The sequence below is a fragment of the Saccopteryx bilineata genome, chromosome 5 (genome assembly GCF_036850765.1).
Source record: "Saccopteryx bilineata isolate mSacBil1 chromosome 5, mSacBil1_pri_phased_curated, whole genome shotgun sequence".
NCBI lineage: Eukaryota > Metazoa > Chordata > Mammalia > Chiroptera > Emballonuridae > Saccopteryx > Saccopteryx bilineata.
This window is the reverse complement of record NC_089494.1, coordinates 263,246,606-263,259,824: the sequence shown is the minus strand read 5'-3', so window position 1 is coordinate 263,259,824 and position 13,219 is coordinate 263,246,606. Positions and strand designations below refer to the sequence as shown.

The 13,219-nt window shown below is 62.6% G+C and overlaps 1 protein-coding gene across 11 annotated transcripts in view; it reads left to right on the top strand.

The window, feature by feature from the left end:
• ABLIM2 (actin binding LIM protein family member 2) overlaps positions 1 to 13,219 on the top strand; it is a 136,940-nt gene that overhangs the window by 92,632 nt on the left and 31,089 nt on the right. For 4 of the 11 annotated variants that reach the window (XM_066233854.1, XM_066233855.1, XM_066233853.1 and 1 more), the window contains 5 exons: positions 533 to 631; positions 6,161 to 6,262; positions 7,083 to 7,136; positions 11,646 to 11,765; positions 12,762 to 12,814. In XM_066233854.1, the coding sequence (XP_066089951.1) occupies positions 533 to 631; positions 6,161 to 6,262; positions 7,083 to 7,136; positions 11,646 to 11,765; positions 12,762 to 12,814 (428 nt within the window). The remainder of the gene's footprint in view (positions 1 to 532; positions 632 to 6,160; positions 6,263 to 7,082; positions 7,137 to 11,645; positions 11,766 to 12,761; positions 12,815 to 13,219) is intronic. The other 7 variants (XM_066233865.1, XM_066233859.1, XM_066233858.1 and 4 more) reach the window with 5 other exon arrangements.

Genomic DNA, 13,219 nt, shown 5'->3' with positions numbered 1-13,219 from the left:
GGGTCCCGGAAGTGGGTGAGCACGTGGACGAGGGAGGGAGGGCGCAAGGGAGCAGGCAGTCCAGGTTCAGGGAACGAAAGGCCCTTGTCCTGTCCGAGGGCCCCTCTGCTGACCCGTGACCACTGTACTCTGGGTCACCTGGGCTGGTGGACCGGTCCCAGCGGGGAGGTAACCCCAGAGAGCCCAGACCTGTGATGAGCACAGACAAGGCCGTTTGGTGGTCAGGTGACAGTCTGGGCACACCCCCCGTCCAGCCAGCTGCTCTCCACCTGTGTCCTTGGTCCCACGGAGCCCCCAGGCGGGGTGACAGGGGGGCTCAGGGCACTGGCAGCTCCTGTCCCCTGAGGGCCCGTCTCCCTCACTCTGGGTCTGGAGCAGACGGGTGTAAAACCTGTTTGGTGAGCCCCCCCCCGAAAGGTGTGCCTTCTTGGGGAGAGGAGGCAGACATGTTCCTAGCGAAGGGGCCCAGGGATGTTTGTGGTTCCGTGGCCGCGAGCCGGCGGACTCTGACTCGCTCTCTGTTGCCCCGCAGCTGGTACTGTGAGTGTTGGTACCAGTAGCTGCCTGTCCCTGTCCCAACACCCAAGCCCTACCTCCGTGTTCAGACATCATTACATCCCCTACTTCCGAGGTAAGGCGCGCAGTGCTGCGGGCTGGGGCGCTGGCGGGCGTCCACCGCACGCGTGTGTCTCGTGTCTGTGTCGCCGCATGGCTTCCCGAGCCCCGTGTCTCACGTCCGTGCTCCCCGCCCTGTGTCTTGTGAGTCCAGTTCTGTGCCTGTGGGTGTGTGGCTGTTACGGAAAAGCGTGAGCGGTGAGGGGTGGGGTAGGGGCTGCAGGGGAGATCAGGACCGGTCCTCGCCTGCCCTGGGACCGACATCATCCCGTGTTGTTTCCCACGGTCGGCTCCGCGGGCGCAGGGACCGAAAGCTAAGGCCTGAACAGAGCGGTGACTTGTCCGCAGCCTGGGTGCAGGGGGCCTGGGCAGGGTGCACCCCACGCATGGCTTCAACTCTTGCCTCTTCCCAGGGTACAGACCCGCCCGCTGTCCACATCCCTGCACAGAAGGGTGTGTGTGAATCCCACTAGGAAGAGGGCCAAACTCCCGTTTTCCCATACACTACGGACTGAATTCTGCTCCCCCCAACATTTATATGTTGAAATAAATCCTAAATCCCAATGTGGCTGCATTCAGAAAAGGGTCTTTAGAAGGTTATTAGGGTCACATGGAGTCATAAAGGTGGGGGGCCCTAGTCCCACAGGATTGGTGGTCTCGTAGGCAGAGGAAAGACACCAGGAGACCTCTCAGTCACTGCATGTGCTCAGAGGAAGGTCCGTGTGAAGACAGGGAGGCTGTCCACAGCCAGGAAAGGCGCTCTCACCGGGAACTGAATCCTGCCAGACTTCCCGCCTCCAGAGCTGTGAGAACTGTTTGTTGCCTCAGCCCCCGGTCCGTGGTGTTTGTTACGCAGCCCTAGCTGACTGATACACCACAGGAAGAGTCAGCATGAGCGGAAGCAGCAGGGATGTTCTTGCCGATTCCCCAAGAGACAAGGTCAAGTCCCCGTTCCTGCAGCTGCTGAGAGCATCTCAGGCAGAATCTTCTGTCCCGAAGGGACCAGGAGGCCGGCAGCCTCAGCTGGATCACTCTGTCATCTGATGGTCATTGGACGGCCTCCTTGGCTCTCTTAATATCCGTCATCATCACTTGCTTTTTGTGATCTCATTGGGTCCACTGAGAAGAGAGCCCCAAACCCTGGGGACCTCCATGCCTCCTTCCCGTCGACCTAGCCCTACCACGCATGGTCTCTGCTGGGCCCACTGACTCTTTCAAGAAGCAGGACAGCCTGAAGTGGCACACGCTGGAGTGTGAAGCCGCTGGCGGGCCCTGCTGCAGGCATCCGTGCGGCACCTAAGTGTGTGGTCCCCCCCAGCGGCAGACAGAGTGCTCCCCTCAAACCAGAGGGAGCTGGACTCCGAGGCAAGTTTCCTTTGCTCGAAAGTCCAAGGCCTCACGTCCAGCCTCCCTCCCGCCTGACATGGCCCTGCTCTGGGTGGGGCTGTTACAGCTGGGGGGGGGGGCAGGGACACTCACTGTCCTGGCTGCTCCAGCCTTGCTCTCTGGCGCCCCCCCCCCCCCCCCCCCCCCCGTGAGCTGTGCTGGGCAGCCCTGTGGCCGAGACTTGTCCCGCTGGGGTCTGGAGCCAGAGCAGGCCCTGTGGCCGAGACTTGTCCCGCTGGGGTCTGGAGCCAGAGCAGGCCCTGTGGCCTCTGCTCTGCCCCTCTGAGTCTCCACCCTCTAGTTCTCACCTCTCCAGGGTGAGGCAAGGCCAGAAGGGGGCCTCAGCCTAGGGCAGCCCCCACCGGAGCGCCCCATCCTTAGACACAAGAGAGGGTCAGGGAAGGAGACGGGGGGGGGGGGGGAGGCAGCCCTGTTCTTTCGGTGGGACCAGCAGGGCTCTACCTGCTACAGACAGGTCCCTACCCACCCACCAGAATGCAGTTCAGAAACTGCCTCTGCTGTAGCCCACTCAGGGGTGCCCCCAGAGGCAGAAAGCCCCATGCCCGTGCCCTCTGCTGGGTGGGCACGGGCACTGGCCCTGTGGTGGGTCTTGCTGCCGCCATGGCTGGTCTCTGCCTGGTTCCCTCCTGGCTGTTTCAGCCAACAGTTCCCTTTGTTCAGAAATCAGATGAAGCCCCCACCCTCCTCTCTAATGTAGAATGTAGGGGAGCCCGGCCCCCTGGCTCTGTCCCCTGCCAGACTTCCAGGGCTGTCCATGATCAGGAGGGCACAGCCTCCTCCCAGAACTCACCCCAGAGGAGACCGAGCCTGAGCTCTTCTCCTGGTGCCTCTCACTCAGTCAACGGGCTCCAGGGCATCCCAGCCTGTGGGCACCGGTGGTCAGCCATGCCCAGGTCACCTGCCCGCTCTCAGCTGGCCAGGGGGCCGGGCATCCACCCCCGCCCCTGGGGAAGGCCTCCTCAGTTGTGGGCTGTCCTCGGCAACCGCCTCCCTACAGGACGGTGTGGAAGGGCGCAGAGCGCAGCAGGACAGTAGAGAAACCTGGCCACCACCACAACCCTGGGCAGGGCACCAGGTCAGCATCACAGTGGCAGGTCATGGGACACCATGTGTGTTGCCTTAACCGATGGGGTGAGAAGGGCGCTTCTCTGTGGTCCTCCCAGGAGCCGTAACCTCCGTCTAATCACGGGGAAAAAATGTCAGACAAATCCCAGCCAAGGGACGCTGAACAGAACACCGACAGGATGTCTCAAAGCTGCCAGGGTCATGAGGAAAGAAGGAGAGTCTGAGAAGCTGTCACCGCCCGGAGGGGGCCAGGGAGCCGTGGTGACAGAAGGGGACGTGGTGCCCCAGTGGGATGCTGGGACAGGAACAGGCCGTGAGCTAGAATGTGCGGAATACGAGCTGAGGGTGGCATTTACCGAATGCTACCACGGCAGTGCTCATAGTGACGAGCGGTGTCACCTGTAGGGGCCTGGACACCAGGACGCAGGACCTCTGCACTGCCCGGAGCGCGGCAGTGCTCATAGTGACGAGCGGTGTCACCTGTAGGGGCCTGGACACCAGGACGCAGGACCTCTGCACTGCCCGGAGCGACCTTCCAGGAAGTTCTCTGCTTGAAGTAAAAGAAGCAGGTGGCTTTTCAAAGGCGGGGTCTTCCCATGCACAAGCTGGCACCCTCCCTGTCCTCTTGACCCCCTCACGGGGCGCTGCCCCCTCCCCAGCAGACGTCAGAAGCCGGCCCGCTCCTGAACCACCTCCGGCAGAAGCCATGAGCCTCACCAGAAGGGACACCGTCTGTGCCTTCTCAGGGTCCCTACACAGCCAGGCTCCTCCCACTTCCTCGTATCCATGGTGATGGCAGCAGTGTGGACTTTGACATCGAAGGAGGCCCGTGGAAGAGGCCAGTCCCCAGAGCAGTAACCAGAGCCGCCCCCGGGCGCCGGCCCCCTGCACCCTCCCAACCCTGTCCGTCCCTCCTGCAGAAGGCGGCCATGGTGGCATGTGCCCCACAGGACTGTCATGGATGTTCTGAGAGCCGGCACGGGCACAGCGCCCCAAGTGGCCCCCACGCGGGGTCAGGGTCAGTGGTGCATTTTATTACGACGAGGCGACACAGTGAACGGGCAGGGGGTGAATGGGCATGGGTGGCCTGTGTCCCCCAGAAAGGCTTGTACCTGAGCCATGACCCGGGAAGGGTTTGGACAAGTGGGGAGTATTGGAATGCGGGTTCCAGACGGGGAGGTGGGGGCAGCGGAGGCCAGGAGGGGGGAGGGGAGGAAAGCGTCGTCTTGGGTTGGGACCGAGACCTGGGCAGTTTGATGACTGGTGTAAAGGCCCCTGGAAGGCAGGTGTAAAGTAGGCAAAATGGACCCATAGGGCCACCAGGTCAGTGTCCCCAGCTGCCCCTCCGGGTGTTAGGCCCCTAAGCACCGGAGGAAAGCCATGGGATCTCCTTAGATAAATGTGTCACGCGCACATACAGAACCCAGCTTGTGAGATACAGAGGACACGGCACTGTGGGCTTGGTGACGGGGGGACAGGAGGCCTGTGGCATGTTAGAGGCTGTGAGGCTGGGCAGCGTGGTGGACGAGGGACCATGAATTCTAGGCAGAGAGAAACGGGCCCTGTGAGGTCCCCCAGATTCAACAGGCTGTGGCAAGAACACAGGAGCGTAGGGACGACCCCGGGTGAGCGGTCCGAGCAGGTGAACTTGTCAGAGTCCTCGGGGAGGGATCCATCACACACAGAGTGATAGGACGGGTCTGTGCAGGTGGGGTGTCGTCTCTCCGGGGCTCGGCACAGCCTGGAGGCCCCTGCGGCCCAGGGCAGTGCAGGCGTCTGGACAGGCTCTGCAAGGCTCCACGCTCTGCTGGAGGGCAGCTGAGGGAAAAGCGGGGTGCACGCCATGGGGGTGATGGGCAGCCCTCTGTCTGAAGCCCCGTTGGTGCCGACGGGCGAAATTGGCTCCCAGGCCCAGGAAGAGGCTCAACGCCCATCAGCAGCCCCTGCTGAGACCTCAGCCCGGTGTGGGCTCCGGGTGTGGCTGGCTGGAGCTGAACCCCCACCTCTGCGGGCGCCCCGTCTGGGGAAGAGCTCGCCCTGAGCGGGCACCTTCCTCGTCAGCAGGCCACGCGATCCCTGGCCGGGCCACCTCGAGGTCTGCACAGCATCCACTCGCAGTGGACGTGCGGCCCCATCACCTTGGGTCCAGTGGCTCTGAACAGCTGTGCTCCAAGGGGTTGTCTGAGGTCATGGGGGCCCTTGCCCATGCCAGGCTGTCCCTGAGTGTGGCGCGAGGTTTCCTGAGGCTGATGGGAGAGGACCCGGGTCGTGTCTTAAGAGTGTCTCCTGAAGCGCACCGCTCGCCTCCTCACGCACAGTGTCCAGTGCCGCTGCGTTCTGTGTGTCACCTCATTTCTGAAACACAGGGCTGGGGGCAGCTCGCCCCCGGGGGACGATAGCCATCTACATGTGTGACTTGATAATCCAACCTCGTCTGCAAGACAGAAATCCCAAATCCAGATGGGATAAGACACGGGAGCCAGGATCAGGGTTCTTTCCGTTCAATTTGCCAAGGAAACCCACAAAAAAACAAAACACCAGCTCCAGGAAGAACGCAGCGCTGGATTCCGACAGGTCCTGCTGTCGCACTGACATTCCTCTCAGCGGCTTTTCAGGACAGATTTTATTCTAGCACTTTAATCCTATTGTGGCTTCTCAAAAAAAAAACCCCAACAGGGTATTTTTCTACAAGGGTACTCAGGAAGGGGGGGCCTCCCGCTGGATTTAAACCCCGGCCCCAGCCAGCAGCAGAGTGCCCTGCTGTACCCCCAGCCCAGGCACAGCGGGGCCCTGTCAGGGTGGGCAGGCCAGCCTTCCCGGGAACTAGGGGACCAGCCGGCTTGCAGCCCCCCGGGGGCGCTGTTCCTCTGCCACCGCGCCAGGGGAAGGGTGGGCGCGAGGTTGGATTAACAAGTCCTGGGTCCGTGGTGGAGATGTCAGCCCCGGGCAGGGGCTCGGGGGCCCGCCGGCAGGGGAGACGGGGCTCGCTGCTGGGAATAAGCCTTCACGCTTGAAATACTCTGCTTTGCTTCCCTTCCCCCTCTGCCCGCTGCCTCTGCTCTTCCGTCTGGAGGCAGCGAAAGCGGCCGGAGCACCCCCAGCCTCTCGGTGCTGTCCGACAGCAAGCCGCCCCCCTCCACCTACCAGCAGGCTCCGCGCCATTTCCACATCCCAGGTAGGCACGGGGCGCGCCCTGGGGCTGCCTGGCTTCTGCCCGTGTTGAGTGGTGCCCAAGCGTCTCCACGCCCCCCCCCGTGTTGAGTGGTGCCCAAGCCTCTCCACGCCCCCCCCTCGTGTTGAGTGGTGCCCAAGCCTCTCCACGCCCCCCCCCGTGTTGAGTGATGCCCAAGCCTCTCCACGCCCCCCCCCGTGTTGAGTGGTGCCCAAGCCTCTCCACGCCCCCCCCTCGTGTTGAGTGGTGCCCAAGCCTCTCCACGCCCCCCCCCGTGTTGAGTGGTGCCCAAGCCTCTCCACGCCCCCCCCCGTGTTGAGTGGTGCCCAAGCCTCTCCACGCCCCCCCCGTGTTGAGTGATGCCCAAGCCTCTCCACGCCCCCCCCCGTGTTGAGTGATGCCCAAGCCTCTCCACGTGCCCCCCCCCCGCCCCCCCCCCCCCCCCGCCCCTCCACCAATTCCGAGATGCTTTAGAAATCAGCACATCCCACACTTCCCATTTCTCCCGAAGCCCCGCGCTCTCCGCCCTCCAGGGTAGGCTGCGGAGAAGCCGCTGTCGGGGCCACAGGGGTGGGGCCCCGTGCCTCTGGCCACCCACTCCCTCTGCCCCTTCAAGCTGGGGGCGTGGCCCCTGGGCTGGGCGGGGCTTGGTCATCCGCGGTTGTGGGGGCCCGGGGAACCGTCCTTGGTGGGGTCCCAGGTCCTTTCTGGAGACTGTGAGCCCGGAGACTGGTGGGCACTGACAGGAATCAGTCGACTGGAAGCCCCCACGGGCTGCTTGCTCACGCTGCTTTCTCTTCCTGTTCTCTTTCTTCTTTCCCAGACACCGGCGTAAAAGATAACATCTATAGGAAACCCCCTATCTACAAACAGCATGGTACAGTCGGTGTCCTCCGCGGTGGTGTGGCCCCTGCATGCCTGTCGGCCCCTGTGCTCTGAACCCTTGCTCTGCTGGTGCCGATGCTCACTGGGGCGGCCGCAGAGGCCCCAGCAGTCGAACTAGTACACGTAGAGACCCTCCTCATAAAACCCAGGGAAGGGTAGTGTGTGTGTTAGAGACCCGAGGCCGATGCCCGCCGGCTAGGCGTGGGGTCGGCGTTGATACCGAGAGCTGGCTCTCTTGGGTGGCTCTCTTGACGGTGCTCCTTGGAAAGAAGCAGTCAGACTAACCGCAGCCGAGGTGCTGAGGGTCGGGGGCTTCTCGGACCACGGCCGGAGCCATCCCTGTCTGTGGGAGACGGAGCACAGCAGAGCCGGTCATTTGTCCCTGCGTGGGCGCTGAGGTCCCGGCTGTGAGAACTTCTGACGGGAGCGTGGACGGGCTAGCCTCCAGTGGGAGTGAGTTTGTGCACCAGCAGACAGGGGCTGCAGATGTGTGAAATGGAGAGAGCGTCTCTCAGCCCCACACCCGCCCCGGTCTCCCTCTCAGAGGTGACCACCTGAGCCTTCCAGGGCCGGTGGGCAGGGAGCAGGGCGCTGGGCCGTGGAGCAGGAGGTGGGGGACTCCAGGTGGCCCCTCTGTCTTCATGAAATGTCTGGGTGATCTGAAGGCATCACCACCACGAGCCTCTGTTTCCTCACCTGCAGAGCGGGAGGGAGCCCTCCACCCTGCCCTCACCCCAGGCTGCCCGTGGGGACCGACAGGAAGATGGACGTAGAAGCACACCCTAGACCCTGTGAAGGGCTGTGCACGGGGTGGGGGTTGTCACCAGGTCGCTAGGGAGACGGGAGGAGGAATCCCCACACTTGAAGTTCTTGTTCAGAGGTGCCCAGGACGCAGCCCCGTCCGGCAGCCCATGCCGGACACTCCCAGGTGGAACCCTGGATGCATGTGCTTCCTGTGGCTCCCTGGCTGGGCGGTCAATGGGCGATCGTGCAGACCATGGGGTTTTTACATTTCTCCTCAGTGGCAGCCCCGTGGTCTGTTTCCTTCCCTCCCCAGGACAGGGGAAACGATGAATGACAACTCCCTGGTTTCTAGGAGGGGATGGCCTTTTTACCATCTCCTCCCAACCTGGGAAGCGGGGAGCCCAGAGGGCCAGAGGGGGAGGGGCTCCCACGCGAATGAGTGGGGGAAACTGAGGCCCAGCTGAAGGAAGCACTGCCCGTCCATCCTGCCTGCCGTCCTCGTCCTGCAGGGGGGTCGGTCACCCGGCCTGGCGTTAGCCTTAACTGCGTCACCTGTACACAGCGTGGAGGGGTCAGCCCCCGAGTTGAGAGCGGCAGGGGGCAAGTCGTGTGTGGCCTTGCTCTGTAGTGTGCCCCCAGCGGGACCTAGGACAGGGCTGCCGACATGAGGCCCCTTAACCGAGCTGTGTGGTGACAGCTTACGACCGGGGCTCACCTCTGGGTCATCGTCGTCAGTCTGGGCATCAGCGCCACTCCTGTCCGAAGCAGGTGAACTCCTATTTGACCAGACCCCGAGCCACAACCCAGATCCTTTGAACATTCCAGGATTGGGGCCCCTTGATTCTTTCAGGAAATACATTTTATAGAGCAGCTCTCGACTGCAGGCCAGGGTTCACCCAGCATGCGGTGGGTGTGGACGTCCCCCACGGGGGTCCTCAGGAAGGGACAGATGTATCGGATGCCTGGATGGCCAATACATCGCCGACGTTTGGGTTTTTACGGAACCCCCGCCCCTTTGGTGTGTGCCCTGTCAGAAACCCGGGTGTGAGCATGCATGCATGTGTGTGATGCCCGCGTGTGCGTGTGCCAAGCCCCCTTCCCCCCCGCCAGTCACCCCCCAGAGGGGAGGAGATCGGCTCAGGCTGGAGAAGTCGTCGCTTTAGTTTCCAAACAAACTGGGTGTCCTGAGGTTGATCCTGGACCGTTTCTCTTGTTTAAGATGATGCGGTCAAAGAGCTAAAAAAAAAAATTGCTTTTTCCTCGACTTGTTCAACCCTCCAGTTGCAGCTTATCCGAAGGGTTTTTCTGTCCATTGGTCTGTCCTGGGGCTCTTGTCGTCTCCCTCCAGCCACGAGGGTGGCCAGGCCTGACGGGCGGGTGGGCTCGGGGGTGCCCAGGACGCGGCGATCGGCCCTCACGCGCTGCCAGGGGCCGCGTCACGTGGGTGTCATGGGCGTCACATGGGCGTGCTGCCTGCCCGGCCCGGGGCGGGCGGCCCGTGTCATCTCCACCCTCTGAGGTCGGTGTGGTTATGGGTGAGGACAGGCAGGCCGAGCGGTGAAGGGACCGGTCCATGGCTGAGCTGAAGCCCACCCCTGCGTCTGCTTGGCCCCTGACCCCTGACCCCTGACTTCTCCAACCCTCATTTTACAGCATGGAGGGCCCAGCAGTGTTTTCTTGTACTCCATCGGTTCCAACTCTACTTGGTTACGATGTAACGGCTTTTTCAGTAAAAGAATAAGAGAAGAAAGGAAACAAAAGGAACCAAAGTAAAATTTTTAAAAAGGGGGAGGATAGAAAGAGTCCCCCACCCCACGCAGTCAGGAGCAGATGGGGAGCAGGGTCAGCTACAGGACAGGCTAGGGGACAGCGCAGTCGGCCCTCCCCAGTCGGAGGGGGGCTGTCCAGAACCACCCAGGGACCAAGAATTCTGGTGCCGCTGGGGACATTTCTGGTGTTTTTCTGAATGCCAGTCACCCGCAGTCACCGTGCGAGGCAGACACGGTTCGGGGCGCAGCTGGTCATCTTCTGCCCGCCACCAGACAGAGCACACGCCCCTCAGAGCCCGTCCCCTCTGAACGGCAAGGCTCAAGGCCACCTTGAGGAGGGTTTAGTGAGGCCGTGTAGGGTCTGAGCAGAACGCAGGACCTCTGGGGCCCCAGCCCCTCCAGGGAGTGACGCTGGCCCCGTGTGTAGACCGTTCAAAATGAATTCAAGAGGGACGGGAGTTCCTCCCCAGGCTCCCAGGAAGCTGACGGTCCCCAGACAGGGGCCAGGACTGATACTCCAGCGTTCTGTTTCATCCGTAACCAGACGCGGGCCACCAGGTGGTCGTGGGAGTGGAGCCCTGGCCCGGGGGCATCTCATCCGCTCCAGCTGCCCTCCGGTGGGGTGGGGGTACTCACTCCCACCCTCCTGCCTCTCAGAGCCCCCCACTCAGGCCAGACAGTAAAGGGGACCCTGTGTGGCCTACTGCGTGACTGCTTCTCAGGATCATGGCTCCGGGATTCCTGGGTAGCGGGGTTGAGACTCCTTTTGGTTCTGGGGGCCTCCTGGGATGGGAAGAAGGGAAGGTGGGCTCTGTTTCCGGGAGGAGAGTTAGGCCCGCTGTCACAGGCTCCCGAGGGACATGCGTGGAAGGCAGCCTTCCCCCAGCGCGCTCCCCGGGCGGGCGGAGCTGCCTTGTGGCTGCAGGAGACCCACTCCCGGGACTCCTCCCCCCTTCCTGGCAGAAACACGGGTCGCAGATCCGCCTCAAGTCGGCCTCCGGATGATTCCAAGGCTTCAAACCTGAGCTCCCTGGTTACCGGCCACCGGTTATGCCCAGTGGCCCTCACGACTCCAAGGGAGGGTGTCATGTACCCACTTTGCAGATCAGGGAAACTGAGTCTTGGAGCTGTTAAAACAGAGCAGGCCACAAATCATACAGAGTGCTGGGAGGGTTCCCGTATTTCCTGTCTGGACTCTCGTTTCTCAGGGGACGGTCGTGTGATTTTCGGGCTGGCACATGTGGGCACTAAGGGGCCTCGGCCTGAGTCTGGTTAAGAGCTGGCAGGGTCTGCAGGGGCATTTGCTAAACTTTGGCGGCCTGCCCCCTCGCCAGAGAGCAGGGCTGTTTTTTATTTTTATTTTTTATTTTATTTTTTTTGAGCCCTGCATCTAGAATGTCTGGCCCAACCTGCCGTCCTCGGCTGTGTGAAGTCCTCAAACCCAGGGTGGCCGGTGGTCCCGTGGGCTGGACTCCCAAGGACAGGGATTTCGTATCCCAAAGGGCCCTTTGTGGTTTTTGCACTTGCAAGTTATCCCCCGTGTGGTGGTCCATTGGGTCCCCTGCGGCCGTTCAGGAACGCGGCCCACGCACTTCCCTGGGCTGGACAGCGGCAGTTGTTCCCAGAGCCCCAAAGCACCGCTGGCCTGAGTGTCCTCAGGTCTCGCTGGGCAGCCACCAGGAGCCACAGCTGACACATGGCCGGGACCAGGGCTCCACTCTCGAGTGCCGTTGTCTGGGCAACAGGGGAGCCCAGCTGATGGGCACACGTCCCCCTCTGGGCACCCCATCCCCTCGACCTCCCTCCATCACCAGGCTCCTCACTCAGGCACGTAGTTAACTTGCCTCTGGGAGCGGAGAGGGCAGGGCCTTTTGTCTGCACACTGGACAGCGCGGTCCCTCCTGGAAGAAGGAGACACGGAGCTGTCGGGAGTAACGGCCCGTTAGCCTGTCCAGTCTGGTCTTCAGCTGTGGCCTTATCTTGTCAAGGTCCTGTAGCCCAGTCCCCAGTCTCCCAGCTCTCGGGCCTGATGTCTGTCTTGTCCTTGGTGGTGCACAAGGCAGGGTGCTCCAAAAGGCTAGAAGGTCCGAGCCCTCCGCAGGCTGCAGGTAAGGAGCCACCGGGTGCGTCCTTACGATGGCCGCGGTCTCCCTGGCGGGCGGGAGGCCCCCGGGGTTTCCTTTCATGGCTCCATGCATGTGGTCGGTGTCTGAGTGCGGGCTGCACGGGGCAGGTCCTCACGGGCCGAACGGAATGCCGCCTTGTTTGATCGGTCTTGGTTAGGAGATCAGGTTAGTTCAGCAGGGTGACGGCCTCCTCCCCAAAGGCCAGTGGGCAGCACGAGACACGCCCGCTCCACGGGGCATTCTGGGGACAGGAATGCGCTTGCTGTCTGTCCCGTTGCAGCCATCTCGGGGTGGACGTTGTGCCCTCTTTACTGCCCTTCATGGACCGTTTCCAGCGGCATTACCCACTGACCATTCTGTGGTTTGTGGGCAGCATACAGTGAGGTGGGGCGTCAGAGGAAGGACCCAGGAGTCAGATCGCCTGGGCTCGGAGGCCCAGCTCTGCCACCCGCTGACCCGTGAGCTTGAGAAAGGCACAGCATTGCTCTCTCTGAGCTCCAGTGCTCTGATCTGTGACGTGGGCAGTGTGGTGACAGGCAGCCATGTCCACGCAGCTCCCGGGGGAGCTCGGCATGGGACAGGCCGGACCACAGTGACCTCCGCTCACCTGGGGGTTAACCCTGGGAGGCAGAGAGCGTGCTCTTCGCAGTGCCAAGTGGCTGCCTCTGCAAGCACGGCCCGGTCTCTGCGTGGGGGCTGACAGGGGGCAGGGTGGGGGCTGGGCATCACCTCCCCCGCCCGCCCTCGGCTCAGGGACTGTCTTGTGCAAGGACACTCGCCCGGCCACTCCCCGGAGTGTTCGTGGGGGGAGCCTTCTCCAGCCTGCCTGGCCCCTCAGCCCCTTACAGGCGCCCGTACTGGCGAACCTGTTCTCTGGGTTTTTTCCATTTTCTGAGCGTCACTGTGCAGTGGGAGCTGTGGCGTGAAAGCCCGGGAGAAGCAGCGTGTGGCCGTGACAAATCGATGTTTCCCTTCCAGCCTCGAGGCGATTGGACGGGGAGGACGGGAGTTTCGACCAGGACAACAGGAAGGTAATGTGTGTTGGGGGGTGGGGGGGGCAAGTCTGGTTTAGAACAAGCTTGTGCACCAAGAAATGTGCTCCCGTGGGAACTTGTCCTACTCGAAACCTCTGGCTCCTCCCCTTGGGTTCCGCTCCTTAGAGGGTCCCACGAGGCCCCGCATGCGGCAGGGGCCACGTTCAAGAGTGGGGGTGGCCCTTTCCCTGCAGCCTCCCTCTTCCCTGTGCAACCAGCCCAGCCACTGGCCAGGTCCTCACGGCGTGCCCGGGCGTCCTGGTTATGGTTCTGTAACGGGGATGTCTGGAACGAGAGGAGAGAGAGCCACTGTGTCTTCTCTGAGACAGTTGTCCTGGAACGGCTTGGCAGGCGTTTCCAGTTGGGGCCGGAGGCACACTCCCAGGCTCTGGGGCCGTGCCC